The sequence below is a fragment of the Thermobia domestica genome, chromosome 9 (assembly GCF_964235325.1).
Source record: "Thermobia domestica chromosome 9, izTheDome1.hap1.1, whole genome shotgun sequence".
NCBI lineage: Eukaryota > Metazoa > Arthropoda > Insecta > Zygentoma > Lepismatidae > Thermobia > Thermobia domestica.
In genome coordinates this window covers 249,081,056-249,098,618 of record NC_137462.1, presented here as the reverse complement: position 1 = coordinate 249,098,618, position 17,563 = coordinate 249,081,056, and the positions used below count along the sequence as shown (strand labels likewise).

The 17,563-nt window shown below is 32.0% G+C and overlaps 1 protein-coding gene across 1 annotated transcript; it reads right to left on the bottom strand.

Moving 5' to 3' along the window:
- Positions 1–15,308: 15,308 nt before the first annotated feature.
- Positions 15,309–15,926, bottom strand: LOC145661186 (protein GVQW3-like). Its single transcript, XM_081726637.1, has one exon. The coding sequence runs from the start codon at positions 15,924–15,926 to the stop codon at positions 15,309–15,311; it is 618 nt and encodes a 205-aa protein (XP_081582763.1).
- Between the last annotated feature and the right edge of the window lie 1,637 nt (positions 15,927–17,563).

Genomic DNA, 17,563 nt, shown 5'->3' with positions numbered 1-17,563 from the left:
AACGTATAGATTTACTGTATTGTGAAGAAAATTGCAACAGTCATTATTGTCTTATAAAAAATCTCAATGCGTTATTGAAGAGTCATAAAGAGAAAACTTATGTAAAATTACCTCAATGGATTTTATCCAAAAAGAATTGTGTTTTAAATATTGAAAATAACGATAATAGATTTTTTATGTACTGCATTCTAGCTGCGTTGCATCCCACAAAAGAACATCCACATCGTGTGAATAATTACATACAATATATTAATACTTTATTACCATTATTTGAAAAAAACAATACAAAATTTCCCGTTGAAATAGAACATATAAGCGAATTTGAACATATGTATAATTCCGTATTTCCTAAGAAACAAATTTCCATTAATATATATGGCATTAACTATGATCATGAAACTATTTTCCCGTTACGTATAAGCGAAAACACAGCTGTAGATAAACGTATATATTTACTGTATTGTGAAGAAAGTTGCAACAGTCATTATTGTCTTATAAAAAAATCTCAATGCGTTATTGAAGAGTCATAAAGAGATAACTTATGTAAAATTGCCTCAATGGATTTTATCCAAAAAGAATTGTGTTTTAAATATTGAAAATAACGATAATAGAAGTTTTATGTACTGCATTCTAGCTGCGTTGCATCCAACAAAAGATAATCCACATCGTGTGAATAATTACATACAATATATTAATACTTTATTACCATTATTTGAAAAAAACAATATAAAGTTTCCCGTTGAAATAGAACACATAAGCAAATTTGAACATATGTATAATTCTGTATTTCCTAAGGAACAAATTTCCATTAATATATATGGCATTAACTATGATCATGAAACTATTTTCCCGTTACGTATAAGCGAAAACACAGTTGTAGGTAAACATATTGATTTATTATATTTAAACTCTCATTATTGTCTAATAAAAAATATCAATGCGTTATTGAAGAGTCATAAAGAGAAAACTTATGTAAAATTGCCTCAATGGATTTTATCCACAAAATGTGTTTTAAATATTCAAAATAACGATAATAGAAGTTTTATGTATAGTATTCTAGCTGCGTTGCATCCCACAAAAGATAATCCATATCATGTGAATAATTACATATAATACATTAATACTTTATTACCATTATTTGAAAAAACCAATATACAATTTCCCGTTGAAATAGAACACATAAGCAAATTTGAACATATGTATAATTCCGTATTTCCTAAGGAACAAATTTCCATTAATATATATGGCATTAACTATGATCATGAAATTATTTTCCCGTTACGTATAAGCGAAAACACAGCTGTAGGTAAACATATTGATTTATTATATTTAAACTCTCATTATTGTTTAATTACAAATTTAAATGGTTTAGTCAGACATCAGTTAGGTAGTCATCAAACATTTATTTGTAGACGATGTTTAATATCTTTTTATAACAAATCAAAATTAGATGAACATGACAAATTATCTAAAGAACACACTCCAACCAAAATTAACATGCCGAAACAAGGAGAAGTTTTAAAATTTCGAAAATTGAAATTGTTATTACAGAATGATGTGATAATAATTGCAGATATGGAAAGTTTATTAAAACCTATAAACAAACAAAGTGGATCTCATACAATACAAATTCACCAACATATACCATGCAGTTTTGGTTATATTGTATGTTGGAGTAACAACTATATGAAATCAGATTTAGTTATTTATCGGGGAGAAAATGTATCGATGAAGTTTATGTCTGCTATGGAGAATGAATTAAGAAAAATCATAAACATATTAGATCAAGAAAAACCATTAATACCATTAAATAGTTCTCAGTTACAGGAGTTTAACCTATCCACTGAATGCTCAGTTTGTGATAGTAAATATACGAGTAACAATAGAAAAGTTAAACATCATAACCATTTAACTGGTCAATTTATTGCCACGGTGTGCAACAAGTGTAATTTACAAATTAAACGTCAAAGTAATTTTATCCCTGTCTTCTTCCATAATTTGTCTGGGTATGACGCACATTTATTTGTGAAAGAATTAGGTTGCACCCCTTGAAATATTTTTGTAATGGCTGAAAGCACTGAGAAATACATAACATTCTCTAAGCACTTTAATTTTAATGGTAGACCTATCGAGTTACGTTTTGTAGACTTATTTAAATTCTTACCGTATAGTCTCGAAAATTTGGTGTCAAAATTAAAACCTGAGCAATTTGTCTATACAAAGCAATATTTTTCTGATGAAAAGTTTCCTTTAATTCTCCGTAAGGAAATTTATTTTTATGAATACATAACAAATTTAGATACATTTAAAGAAACTGAATTTCCTGGAAGAGAGGCGTTTAGTAGCAAATTGAATGGAACACAAATTTCCGAGATTGATTATCAATATGCAAGACTGATTTGGCGTGTGTTTAAATGTGAAAATTTAGGGGACTACCACGATCTATATTTAAAATGTGATGTACTTCTCACAGCAGATGTGTTGGAGAATTTTAGAAAGACATGTTTAAATGCTTTTTGTATTGATCCGATTAATTGTTTTACTGCACCTGGGTTGGCATGGCAAGCCATGTTATATAGAACAAAAATTGAACTTGAACTTTTATCAGATATCAATATGTGTATGTTTGTAGAAAAATTGATTCGCGGAGGTATTACTCAAGCTGTGTTAAGATATGCCAAAGCTAATAATCCTTACGTACATGATTTTGATGTGGAAAAAGAAAAATCTTATTTACTGTATATTGACATGAAAAATCTGTACGGACTATCAATGATTGACTATTTACCATATGGTGGTTTTCGGTGGGAGGATAAAATTGACAATTGGCAAGACAAACTTAAAATTATCAATTGGCCCACGGATAGTGAATGGGGATTTTTTCTAGAAGTGGATTTAGAGTATCCAAATTATTTACACGAATACCATTCTGATTTTCCGTGTGCTCCAACTAATGAAGTTCCACCGAATGGTAAGTATTCAAAATTACTATTGACACTTAAATCGAAATCGAATTATATCTTGCATTATAGAGTATTACAATTTTATCTAAAACAAGGTTTAATATTGGTAAAAGTACATAAAATATTATGGTTTCGTCAATCTAAATGGCTTGCATCTTATATTCAAGAAAATACTCAACGCCGTGCACATGCTACAATTGAATTTGAAAAAGATTTCTATAAGTTATTAAATAATTCTGTATACGGAAAGACAATGGAGAATTTACGAAAACGAATTGATACAAAATTAATTAACAATGAAAAAAGTGTAAAAAATTAGTAGCGCAAAATCAGTTTCAAAATTGGGTAAAATTGGCTGATAATTTGGCATTGTTTCATATGGTAAAAAAATTGGTAACTCTGAATAAAAAAATTTACGTAGGAGCGACAGTTTTAGAATTATCAAAATTAGCTATATATAACTTCCATTATAATATAATGAAACCGCGATATGCAGATAAAATTAGAATTGCATATATGGATACTGACTCTTTCATTTACCAAATTAAAACTAACAATATTTATAACGATATAAAAGATATGATTGAGTATTTTGACACCTCAAATTATCCTGAAAATAATTCTTTATATAGCACACAAAATAAACACGTTTTGGGTAAAATGAAAGACGAATTAGGTGGAGTTCCTATGATTTAATATGTTGGGTTACGAGCAAAAAATTATGCAATAAAAACTGGTGAAAATAAAGAATTGAAAAAAAAGTAAAGGGATCAAGAAAAATATAGTTAAAGAACAGATTACGTTTAACGATTATAAATCATGTATATTTAAAAACGACACGATCTATAAAACACAATTTGAAATTAAAAGTAAATACCATAATTTAACAATAAATCAGGTGACAAAATTAGCGTTAGATCCGTATGATGACAAAAGAAAAATTTTAAATTGTAATATACACACTGTTCCTTGGGGGTATTATAATAATAAAGATGTAAAATGTACGATTTGTATATTGTAAATACGATATAATTTTTTGGATATATTAGTATTAAAAAATATGTCACTATCAGTTCGAGAACAAATAGTGGCAGAATTACATAAAAGTGCAAGACAAAACTATCCTCGAATACCCGTTATAACGAAAGGGATTCATGATTTATGGCAAGCTGATTTAGTTGAAATGAATAGTGGAAAATTGAAAGGTCTAGCAAAAATTAATCGAAATTTCAAATATTTATTAACTGTGATAGATACATTCTCTAAATATGCTTGGGCTATTCCTGTGAAAAATAAAACTGGGAAAGAAATTACACATGGATTTATAACAGTACTGAGAAAAGCAAACAAAAGCCCTAAATTTTTACAAACTGACAGGGGTCGAGAATTTTATAACTCAGAGTTTCTGAAGGCGATGAACCAAAATAACATTAAACATTATTCCACGTACAGTGATGTGAAAGCAAGTATTATTGAAGATTTAATAGATCATTACGTAATTTAATGTGGAAAAAATTTACACTGCAGGGAAATTATAAATGGATTGGCATTCTACCGGAATTACTACATAATTATAATAATACTATTCATTCCACTATTAAAATGAAACCTATCGACGCTATTAAAAAAGAAAATGAAAAACATCTATTGACAAACATCTATTGCAAAAAGTTTTCTGTGATAAAAAGAAAAAGTAAATTTAAGATAGGTGAATATATAAGAATTAGTAAACTTAAGCGTCCTGGTTTTGATAGAGGTTTTACACGCAATTGGAGTACAGAAATTTTTCGAATTGCTAAAGTTTTCTTCACTAATCCTCCGACATATCACTTAGTAGACTCAAATAATAAACCTATTGAAGGAAGATTTTACGGACACGAATTACAATTAACGAAATTTCCAAAAACATATTTAATTCAAAAAGTTTTGCGAAAGAAAAATAATAAGGCCTATGTGAAATGGTTAGGTCTGCCAAAAATTGAAAATTCTTGGATTGATTTAAAACATACTATATTGTAAAAAAAGAGAAGTCAAGAATTTATAGGTGAAGCATGTAGTCACAAGTATTTTAAATTCTAGCAATGGAATGGAAAATTCCTTTTACATGTATGGTAGCAGGTCCTACAGGTTGTGGAAAATCATATTTTGTTAAAACATTTCTTGACCATTATATTAAGTTATTTAAAAATATTGTATGGTGTTATGGTGAATGGCAACCGTTGTATGATACTCTTTCAAACTGTACGTTTAAAGAAGGTTTACCTCAAAATAATGAATTTCAAGCACATGAGGGTCCACATCTTGTCATTATAGATGATTTAATGCGTGAGTGTGACCATCGGATTGTAGATATATTTACTAAGGGTAGCCACCATAGAAATACAAGTGTAATATTTATCACACAGAATATTTTCCATCAACAAAAAGGAATGCGGGATATTTCGTTAAATTGTCATTATATTGTTTGTTTTAAAAATCCTAGAGACCAAGCTCAAATTAATTATCTCGCACGACAATTGTATCCAGGTAATACAAAATTTATTCAAGAAGCATATCAAGATGCAACTCGAATTGCACGTGGTTATTTACTCTTTGATTTAAAACAAAATACTCCTGATGAGCAGCGAGTTCGAACAAATATCTTTCCAACAGATTCTTTTAATTATGTTTATGTACCTGTAAAAAATAATAATTGTAATATGGTTTATATTCTAACAACTATTTGTGCTTTAATAGCCGTAAAAAAATGATTAGTAAGGAAAATGCACATATGTTAAAACTTTTAGCAAAGTCAAAACCGAAAGCACGTAAGGCAATTTTACAAAATGCAGATCCTGATTTAATTCGTTCTATTTGTGAATGTTCCTATAACGTATTACAGGGAAATGTTCCATTAAATAAAACAGAGATAAATAAGCTAAAAAATATAAAAAGGAACTGAGATATTTGGTGAAAAAAGGTCCGTCATTAAAACAAAAGAAAAAACGAATAATTATACAAAAAGGTGGTTTTCTTACTGCTTTGCTTGCACCTATTATTGGTGGTATACTATCTAGTTTAATTAAATAATTATGCAAAACGCACAAAAATTTATTTTAATCTCACCAGAAAAATTACATCATTATCAAACGATATCTAATCTTGATGATGAAATGAAAGAAATTTTAAATAATAAAAGTTTAAATGCAGAAGAAAAATGGACAAAATATAGAGAAGTCTTACAAAAATATTTAAATATAATTCAAAAACCGGCAGCAGTTACAACAACAGCAACAACTACTACGGAGGAAGAAGAACAAGAGGACGAGGAGGAGGAGGAGGAGGAGGATGAAATAATATCTACTCTCCCTGAAATTTGTAAACGTAAAGCGAGACCTTTATTACGTAAATTGAAACAAAATCCAAATATTCAATGGGACGATAATGGAAATGTGAATATTAATAATAAACTAATTCCAGGTGCAAATATAGTGGATTTGATATCCGATTTTGATAGATGTCGTAAGAAAAATATTTCAGTTGCTGGCTGGAAACCTTTTGCTACATTATTAGCAAAAGCCAATATACCCTTAGAGTACATTGGTAATCCTACATGTAACGTATAGATTATATTAGAAAACTAACAGAAGACGAAGAAGACGAAGAGGATGGTCCTCCACCCCGTAAACGCAAATGGTGTACTTATAAGCAATAATAATAATATTCTATTGTAATCTATTGTTATTTTTAAGTATATAGAAAGAAAGATGAATGAGCCTTACCTTAATTATTACATACATCAAGCAGGAGGTAATTATAACGTGTATAGAGGTACAGCATATCAAGAAGGTTATGGCATTGGTAGTTTTCTAGGAGGTTTATTTCGTACTGTATTTCCTTTATTAAAACAAGGTGCAAAAACTGTTGGTAAAGAATTGATACGTACAGGAATTAATGTAGCAGGAGATGTACTAGATAATAATAGACCTATTGAAGAGTCTTTGCATGATCGATGGCTAGAAGCTAAAACAAATTTAAAAAATAAAGCTCAAAATAAATTAAATCAGGTGTTGGAAGGATCTGGAAGAAGAAAAAGAAAGTTCATTTTAGTGGTGCTGGTGTAAAACGGATAAAAAGATCCAAAGATATCTTTGATTAATTAATTATGGAGCAAAGTGATAGTTTTTATCTCACACTTCCTAGCAATAGTTCTATGGAATATTTTCCTCAAAATACTCTTGCTTGTTATACTACTAAATTATATCAACCTATTGTACTGGAGAAGGGAGTGTACGAAACAGCTGTTGTTGAAGTGCATTATACAAGTTCATTTCAGAATGTTTCCAAATATAAAATAATATTTATTATCGTCTCATGAATACAAAAAACTGGAAAATAACTCAAATCTTACCAGGCCACTATTATCATGTTGATGATATTCTATCTCAAATTAATCATAAAAGTGATATATTAAATTTACAATTAAAAGTCAAAGCATCAGTGAAACGAATTGAGGTTAATAGAGTAATAAAAGATCAAGAGAAGCATATAGAAGTACGCCTATCTCCTGAACTAGCCAGAATACTAGGCTTTGATCATATTCAACAAGAAGATATTGCAGTTGTACATCATGCTCGTTATCCACCTGATTTACAAAAAGCGCTACCTACACTTATGTATATTTACAGTGATATTGTAGAACCACAAATGGTGGGTGACACCGTAGCTCCATTGTTACGTATTATAAATACAAATATTACAGAGCATGGTATTAATAATGTACATATTTTTGATAATCCTCATTATGTCACTGTGCAACGTAACAATTTGATCAAATTATTATTGATTTAAGAGATAGTACAGGTAATCCACTTCCTTTCCAATATGGCAGTGTATGTGTAAAATTACATTTTCGTAGACGTAATATGGTATTGTAAATTTTACCATGTGTGAATATTAATAGTAAGAGAAAAATGCAGTGTGAGTGTATGAAATCAGAATTAGATTTATTTGCTGGTTTACCCACTCAAACCAGTATTATAGGTGATAAAATAGTTCCATATAAATCTGTGGCTTCAATAGCTGATAATGCACCAATAGAATTTGTAGTCCCCGGTCATGGGGATGACTATATTGACTTACCGCACACAATGTTATATGTTAAAGGTAAAATTACTAAATCAGATGGTTCTAATTTAACTTCTGCCGATAAGAAAATCGGCCCTGTAAATGATTTTCTCAATGCAATGTTCAGTGAAGTGCAATTATATTTAAATAATCAAATTATTTCCTCCTCTTCACATACATATCCATATCGATCGTATATTGAAAAACTACTAAATTATAATACTGAAGCTAAAACAACGCATCTTCAAACATCAATGTGGTTTAAAGATACTGCAGGGCATATGGACAGTGTGGCCGATGCTAATGTAGGATTTAAACAACGTTTTCTTCTCACTGTTTTAAGTCAGTCATTTGAATTATTGGGTTATATTCATGCTGATATTTTCAATCAGGAGAAATTTTTAGTGAATGGTGTACAATTGCGTATTAAACTAATTCCAGCTAAACCTACATTTTGTCTAATGGGTGACGCAGATGCTGATGGAAAAGTTGTAATTACAGATGCAACATTGCTTGTGAAAAAGGTTGATGTGTCACCAGCAGTTAAAATAGCACAAAATAAAGTATTACAAAATCCTAAATTTAGAATAAAATATCCTATAACAAAAGTGCAGGTGAAGACAGAAACTCTGCCACAAGGAATTATGGATAGTACACTTCCAGATCTGTTTTCAGGCATAGTGCCTAAACGTATTATTATTGGTTTTGTTACTAATGCTGCTTTCAATGGTACTTATCAAACAAATCCATTCAATTTTCAACATTTTAGTATGTCATTTTTTACATTGTATGTTGATGGAAATCCAATGCCCTTCAAACCTCTACAACCAGATTTTGATAATAAGCTATATGTACAAGCATATTCTACGTTATTTACAGGTTCAGGTATTTATTATTCTAATCAAGGTATTAATATTTCACTCGCTGAATATCCTAATGGTTATACTCTACTGGTGTTTGATTTAACTCCTGATTCAAGCGCAAGTGCTGCATTTCATACTAGTCCACAACGGCAAGGAAGTGTACGTTTAGAGGTTCATTTTAAAGAAGCACTGCCATCTCCTGTAACAACAATTATTTATGGTGAATTCTCTTGAGAATTAGAAATTGATTTACAGAGAAAAATATATATTAATTAAAGAAAAAAATGTTAAATACAATTGAGCTTTATGAAGCATTACAACAAAATTTGCCTAAAGATCATTTTATTGGTGTATATGCTGCTGATGAGTTACCTTTGTTTATTCATACATTTCCAGCCGCCATAATTATAAATACTGATTCTAGTGATAAGCCTGGTGAACATTGGGTTGCTGTTTATATATCTAATATGTGTGTGGGAGAGTATTTCGATAGCTAAGGTATACCTCCCTATATACAACATCATATAAGGTTTTTAAAACGAAACTGTCTGTATTATACATGGAATAATAGACGTATTCAAGGTGATTTATCTCAATTTTGTGGACATTACTGTTTCCTATATTTAGCATGTCGTGCATCTGGTTATTCGATGCAGCATTTTTTAAACAAATTCTCACTCACTACTATTGATGCTAATGATATTATGCTTTATTCATTTATGAGAGTATGATGATGTTATTTTTTTTAAACTCCGCCATTGCCGGTCCCAATCCCTGGATGAGAAAGGAGGAGGGTTGGGGGTGTTGCTACCCCCGTAAAAGAAAATAATGTTACATTAAAATAAGGGTTGGAAACGAGTACACTTCTATTCTCTGCTATGTTAAAATAAGGGTTGGAAAACGAGTACACCCCTAAAATGCTGTGTGTTCATTGTCTCAGTGTAATTTCTGCTATGTTAAAATAGGGGTTGGAAAAGGGAACGAGTTCACCCTTGAAATGTTACGTAGTCTTATGTATTATCTGATCTTCTGTGTGTTCGTAATTTCTGCTATGTGTTCGTAAGGGTTGGAGAATGAATACACCCCCTTAAAATGGAGGATGTTGTGTGTTACGTAGTCTCAGTGTAATTTCTGAAATAAACCATGTTCTTTTATTAGCTGTGCTATGTAATTTCTGCTATGTTAAAATAGGGGTTGAAAAAGGGAACGAGTTCACCCCTTAAAATGTGCTCATAAAAGAGAACGAGTTCACCCCTGAAAGAGTGTTCATAAATGGGAACGAATCTGTTCTGTTGTATGTTCATATTCTGCTATGTTCAAATAGGGGTTGGAAAATATGCTCGTAAAAGGGAACGAGTTCACCCCCTAAAATATGCTCGTAAAAGAGAACGAATACACCCCCTTAAAAGTGCTCATAAAAGGGAATAAATTCACCCCTAAAATGGAGGTCGTAAAAGACCGTGGGCTCACGGTGCACGGTGGTCATTTTCCCAGGGGCTTGTGAGTTGGCCTCATATGGCCAATGTTGTTCTATGTTGAGCCAGATCGATCACTTTTTTCCTACTCATTTTCATTGTGGTTTTCATTTTGTTGACGTATAAGTATGAATTTATGACTCTTATCATTCAAACAAACATTCGAATTAATAACATTATGCTGGTATTTCTCAATCGGAGTTTTATAAAACAAAATTTGATTAAGCCTCCAATATATTAAATCACTAATTTCATTCAAAAAGTTCGCTAGTTCATATCTTGCAAATTTGTAAAGTATTGAAACGACACTAAAATTTTACTTGTCTTTAATAGCTTTTTAAAAATGAGGTCTTAGAAGACTGCATGTACAAGGCATAACATTTAATTCAAATAAAACTTTAAATTCGTTAAGAATGTTAAGAGACAATCTTTCAGAGTATTGAGATGTATATTGCGTCCAATTAATATGTGATGTTTACAGTCTTTGTATTATAATACAAATGCTAGTCTAAGGTGAAAATATTGCTTCAAAGACTACTTAGTTTGTTCACATATTCGTTTCCAACATAAAGTATTAGCATACTTTTTATGATATCGTTATGAATTCCTAAATCTCTATTACTATAATCTATTCCGCATAAGCTGATAGGAAAAAGAAGAAGTTTTCACCAACCACGCTCCCATAGAGTTGACTTTTGGTCTTCCGTCTTCTACCATCAGCCCCTCACAAGAAGGTGTAGAGTGTATCTAAACATGTCTAAATTGTAAATTATAACTTTCATGATAACACACCATAAATTAACACTTAATTACAATTACTTATATTAGTGAGATAAATAACACACTTATTATACTTTACATGTTATTGAATAGGTGCATTGTTTATTTTTGTTCTTTTGGCAGTCGGAGTTCTGACATGGTGTTGGAATGGCAAGTGGTCGCAGGGTTGGTAATTGATTAGGTAGTTACTGTATTGATACAATAATTTCATAATAATATAAAATCGAAACAAAACTAATGCATTTCTAAAATATCACAGCTCTAAGATGATAGCAGTAGAACCTGAAATGATAAAAACTAGAAGAATAAATTATGTTGATAATAGTATTCCAATAATAATGTTTGTTTCCTGAGTTTCTCTTGGAGAAAAGCACTTTTATTGTCTCAGAAATATTATCGGTCTCTATTAATAGGAATAATTCTTTGCAGTAATTAACTTGCAGGATTGACACGGTAATGGCCTAAAAGGGTAATCTAATGTTGTAGGATTTTAGGATCTCGGATTCAGATTTCTGGACTTTCCGCATCCCTGGTCATTTAGCCCGTCATGTATGAGGATGAAGTCCCTCGGCGGGCACACTATCGGGAAAGGAAAGGAAGAAAGGACTGGAGAAGGAAAGAAACGGCCTGGGAGGTATAAGTGAGGTACCAACCCGACATTTGAGTGGTATGAATAAAGAAAACGCAGTAAAACCTCATTCAGGATAGCTGGCCTGAAAAATCTTTTATACTCTTTGGAATGAGTGCCCCCACCGGAAATCGAACCCGGGACCGCTCACACCGAAGGCGAGAGCGTTAGCAACTACTCTAATATTGTAACAAGAGTTGATTCGTGTATAAGAAAGAAAGGTATACAAAAATAACGATCGGTTTGGATTTAAGAGATTTAAGGCTTATCGCCAGAGAAACAAACTTTTCGGTTAGATTTTAACCTGTGAAAAGTCAACGTAACATGTTTTTATTAATCCTAGAACGGATACGTGGGGTCTGACAGACCCCATACACATAATTAGTGTCTTGTGGTATAATAAGTCTACATCAAATGTTTATCTTTCTTGACGTCTTATACCTAAATGTCGTTTTGCAATTTACGTTATTTTAGGATTGTGCAAACAACAATTTCCGAGATTTCTGTAATTTTGTATCAGTATTATAAGTTTCCATACCAGGGGTCTCTCATACCTCAACAGGAAATAATTCCTTGTTTGTTATTATGTACATGAACGTTGTTAGATAAATGCATTTTATTCTCAGATAAATCTAGACTTAGAATTTGGCAGGTGTTTCATAAATTTAATTGTTGAATTAACTACATTTTAGATCATAATATTCATATTTCAAACGAAAACCCATCTATCTGTTTGAATATATAGACAATTCATTGTACTGTATTTGTTTTGGGATTTCCTTTGTGTACCCCTTTCGATGTAAGTTTCCCATGTTACGAATGTGTTTATGAACCTTCTTGCTAATAATAAACCTCTTATTCATAATTTTAATATTATAGAGGAAGTTCTCTCCTTCGTGGCAAGTTAGTGTAACCTGATTACGTGAGAGTGTAATTTGGTGCTAGTTTCAAGATGTACCGACTAGCCAGTGAAAATGAGTTCAAGAAAACAGAACATCGAAGGTTCAGTATCTCCAGAAGATAGTAACTCTAGAGAAGTTACGCCTGAGTGGCATGCAGAAGGAGTTTAATGCTCTGAGGAAAGTACTGATGATAGTAATGAGGAGAGTGATATAGAAGGTTATTAGGAAATGATGAATGCGTGATAAGTAACAAATAGTTCAAGTGAAATTAAATTTTCTAGTGGCAACGAAACTTGTCTTAGGATTCAGAAGCAGGTATATCAAGTATTTTAATCGGAAGAGATAGTACTGTATGTTTTTATTCAGACTTGCCAACACAACATGCTTCCTACACACACAGACCAGCACGCGGCCTCAAAATAGCTACTCCAGAGGACTTGTGGTATCTTTCATTACACAAAATATGTTTGATGAAATTTTGTATCCTACAGATCTTGAAGGGAAAAGCATACCTTCAGAAAAAATTAAAACATGGTAGAATGTTACTCCTACGAAGCTAAACGTAAATAGTTGTTTGAATTCTATACTTCTTACAAAAAAAATGACAAATATTTTTGTTGTCACAATCAGAGTGTACATGTCAAAATAACAGTAGTACTACTAGCACATAATGCCGTTATGTTGTTGTGATCGGAACATGCAATTATTATTGCTTCCGACTGAGATATAAGTTTGGGTATACTAGTTCCCATCTATGTAAAAGTATAAAGTTTCTTTTCGGTATGGGTTCTAGAGTTAACAATCGTTCAAAGTTCCTGCATTACCTTGTCCAGGAGCCTTTACCTTCACCCACCTAATAGTCTCTTCCTTCTAGGCTATTTAAAGAGGACTTGATGACTCTGTGCGTATTTTCCATACAAGCAACGTGTCCTGCTCATCTTATACGTATTAACTTTACTACTTCTTTAATACTCGGTAACCTGTAGTTGTTGTAAAATTAAAACTTGTATATCGCTTTAATTGACTTGAATGTTTGCCTTTTCTGCTCCAAATATTTTTATTAACATTTTATTTTCGATACTCCTTGGTTCCCGTTCTTCTATTCGTGTTAGGGATCAACTTCCACATTCAATCAAAACAATGGGTGAATTGAGCTCTTATTGATTTTAATATCTTTGATATTTGTTAAGACAATAAAGTGTTTTAAAGTAGATAAATGATAAGCAATACTTTTCTTAAAATAAACATTATAAACAGTAATTGATTGTTACTCTGGGGTGATAGCTAAAGGGAACAGTAGTGCTTTCTCAACATCAGGTGCGAGCAAATTGGCATACGACTTTAAAGTTTACACGATTTTGTCTGTTACCAAAGCTTCCCTCCCTGTGAAGGTCAACCACTTGCTTTCCCCTTTGCAGAGGCAGGTAGTGCGAGGTAGGGGAGTTTAATATCAGGATGCCTAAACAGACTTTAGATATGGCTTCCCAATTTATACAATTTTTAAAACGTTTAATGAAGGAACGTGTAATTGAATGGTGATAAAAACGCGCCTACAATTTACGTTATGTCTAAAGTAATAAACAAACATTTGAAAAATGTTCTCTAATTTAGAACTCTTTTTCCCTGTTTCAATGTATGATTCGTTAAGAGATTCAATAACAATATCTACAAATTGTTTTCAAAATATTCTACAATATATTTCGTATCTAATTTATTACTGATACCTTTCGTAATATCATCCTTCTTTCGGTTTTCGATTTTTCATCTTGATGTTCATTATTTTGTTCATGTTATTCGATTTGGTGAATTAATTCAGTTTTTCTTATTCCAAAATATTTTTATCTTATTTTTCTTAAGTATTGTTCTTAATTCTACTACAGTATATCTATCCATTCTAATTATTACAGAATTGGGACAAAAATAAATTTCATTTTTAAATATAAATTTGTTATGGAAAATACATCAAATTCAATAAATAATTTAATTTTGAACTATATACTTAAGAACGTAAATCATCCTCACATATCACTTCGAGGTTCCTTTGCCACTATCCCAGTTTGATTCTAGTCTAAAACTGCATACTCTATTTAACTTGATTTATTTTAGCATTTCCTTCTCTTTTAATCATATTTACTTTCCTATTAGTCCTGCTATAAATTTAAAATCTTTATGAATAAGGTTAAGTATATCATGTATTATAACATAACGTTTCTCTATATCTATTATACAGAAAACCTTTTACAATGATATTAGTTCATATATATATATATGCAGAATACTAATTGAATACGATGCTTGCTAAACAAAATGCATCTCTTACACCTACATTTACTTGAATAGTCATTATACAAGGGATGGATAAAAAGTAATGGCACGACTGTTATATTTTACAAATGGCTGCATTAACGGTGAAAATACATGCTACATGCCTTCAATGTAGTCACCCCTTATGTCCACAACCTTCTGTCACACGTATGAAAGGCGCCGTACTCCGTCAGCACGTTCTTCTCTGATGATGTCTCGCAGCGACCCCCCTATGGCATTGAGAATGGCTTGTCTGGCGTTGTATCTTTGGCCACGACGTGGTTCCTTCAGGATAACCCCTTGAACATCACAATCCACATCACCTTCAATCCTCCCTGATCAGGGCGAACAGTCTTTGGCTGAGGGGAACCGGGAGGCTTCCATTCGTTTGATTGGCGCTTTAAGCATCGTTCGTACGATCGAACCCAGGTTTCATCAATGGTGACGATGCTGAATAAGAAATTATCACCCTCACTCTGGTGGCGGTCCAGCATCTCCTGTGCCAGGGCATAGCGGTGCCATTTCTGCACCTCGGTAATGGCATCTGATACCCAACGTGCTGCAATTTTGCGGAAACCAAGGATGTCATGCACAATGTGCAGCACAGGTTTATGACATACCCCGATCTCTTTCGATAATTCACAAGCAGTCCACCGTCTGTCCACGTCCAGCAAGGATGCAAGAAGCTGAATTGTCGTGTTATCCATTGGAGCGCGTCCAGGACGTTGGCTGTGTTCCACGTTCTCCCTGGCTTCACGAAACACTTTAGCCGATCGCGTCTCGGTGCGGTGTGGCAACGCTGCATCACTACAGGCTTCGCGCAGTCCCTGATAACATTCTTGTGCACTACGACCACGTCCCACTTCAATTTTGATCCATGTGCGCTGTTCCTGTTTAGTGAACATTGTTTATTGCACGTCCATTCGCGATACCAATTTTACGCCACTGCCCTCGTTGACTGACGGACACTACAGCATTCCCACTCATCTCTGTTCCTCAAGTGACATTACCTTCGCAGGAGCTGCCACCTCGCGATTCTTCGTCACTTAGATGGCGCGTGCCGGCAGGATCGCCAGTACTTTTTATCCATCCTATATATAAGTACTAATAAAGAGTTAATTGATTTTTGTATGTCTATTGATAGGAAAAGCTAGTGAACAAACTGAGAAATGGGCTTTGTAAGATGTTCTCTATCGCCATGTTATGAAGTTATTGTATGAGGTATTAAACACATACTATTACAACACATAGGTGCCCAATGACAACAGATACGTGCTACGTTGATTACGAAGATGTATACGAGTTTATGACCGTTATAGAATATTTTATAAGTAAATATAAAGATATGGTTAAATAGAAATTTATACTCGAAAAAGTGTTATCGTAAGATTTTATAAGATAATTTCGACATAAGGTTGATAAGATATGGATTCGTCGATTTCCTTATTTATCAAAAGATTTTATTAGAGAGTTTGTCGATAAGATTGACTGGGAAGAGTAATCTATGTATAAACAATTTCATGAAAAAAATATTGATGAGTTTATAGATAAAGTCAACTTTGAAAAGATTTTCCTCGTTTGCAAACGTTCAAAATATTTTCTAGGAAACATGCTGATAAGCTTAACTTGTGTCGTTTATTCCATCATCAAACTTTCTGTGGGAACTTTGTAAAGGATTATAATGATATGATACTGATTATGTTGGATAGGAATTGTAATGGTACAGCGATTATCAAAAGATTTCATTTTACAATTTAAAGATAAGAAGTCTAACAAACTTTTATTAATGTTTATCCATTACAGATATATAGATATACAGATATGCTCTTGGAGTAAAGTCAGTACAAAAATATACTAACCAATCATAAAGTAATCAATCTCTTTAGTCAGCTCATCTTCTGATAACAGTGTCTAAATCTTTCTACACCTGCTTTATGAATATATAATTCTTAATGCATTAAATTAATAAGCTTAACACTGTTGAGATCTCTAAGCTTTAAGTATATTATCTTGAGGTTGTAGTACTTATTATATGCATCAGTAAGGATATAAATTAGTGCAGTTTGTTCTTCTTATATATGATTAAAAAACAATCTTATGAACTGTCATTGCCATACGGTGCTGATCTTTTTTTAACTTATTTATTTTCAATTCCCAATTTTTCCATCGAATGCTCAACTTCTTCCCTTCTTGATTGTTGTTTTCCATTAGACTTTGGGTTTCTTAAAGACTTGTGTGAAATAGTCTACAATAATTTTGTAACACTTATGATAAAAGTCACTTAAAATCTAAAACGAGATACTTAATAATACTTCCTTCCTTACATACGTTCCAGCGATTGAATTAGTTAGTTCTGATCTTCCAGTTGGTTGTACATATTAAGATAGTTTCCGTAGCTTCGTAGAATTATAGAAGGCTAATCACTTTTTATAATAATTAATTCTCTTGATTCTCTAATTTTAAGTAAACCAATTATAAAACCTTTTATCTCCAGTTTTACACAACTTAGTAGTGTTAAAATATTCTTAACTCTTATCTGTAA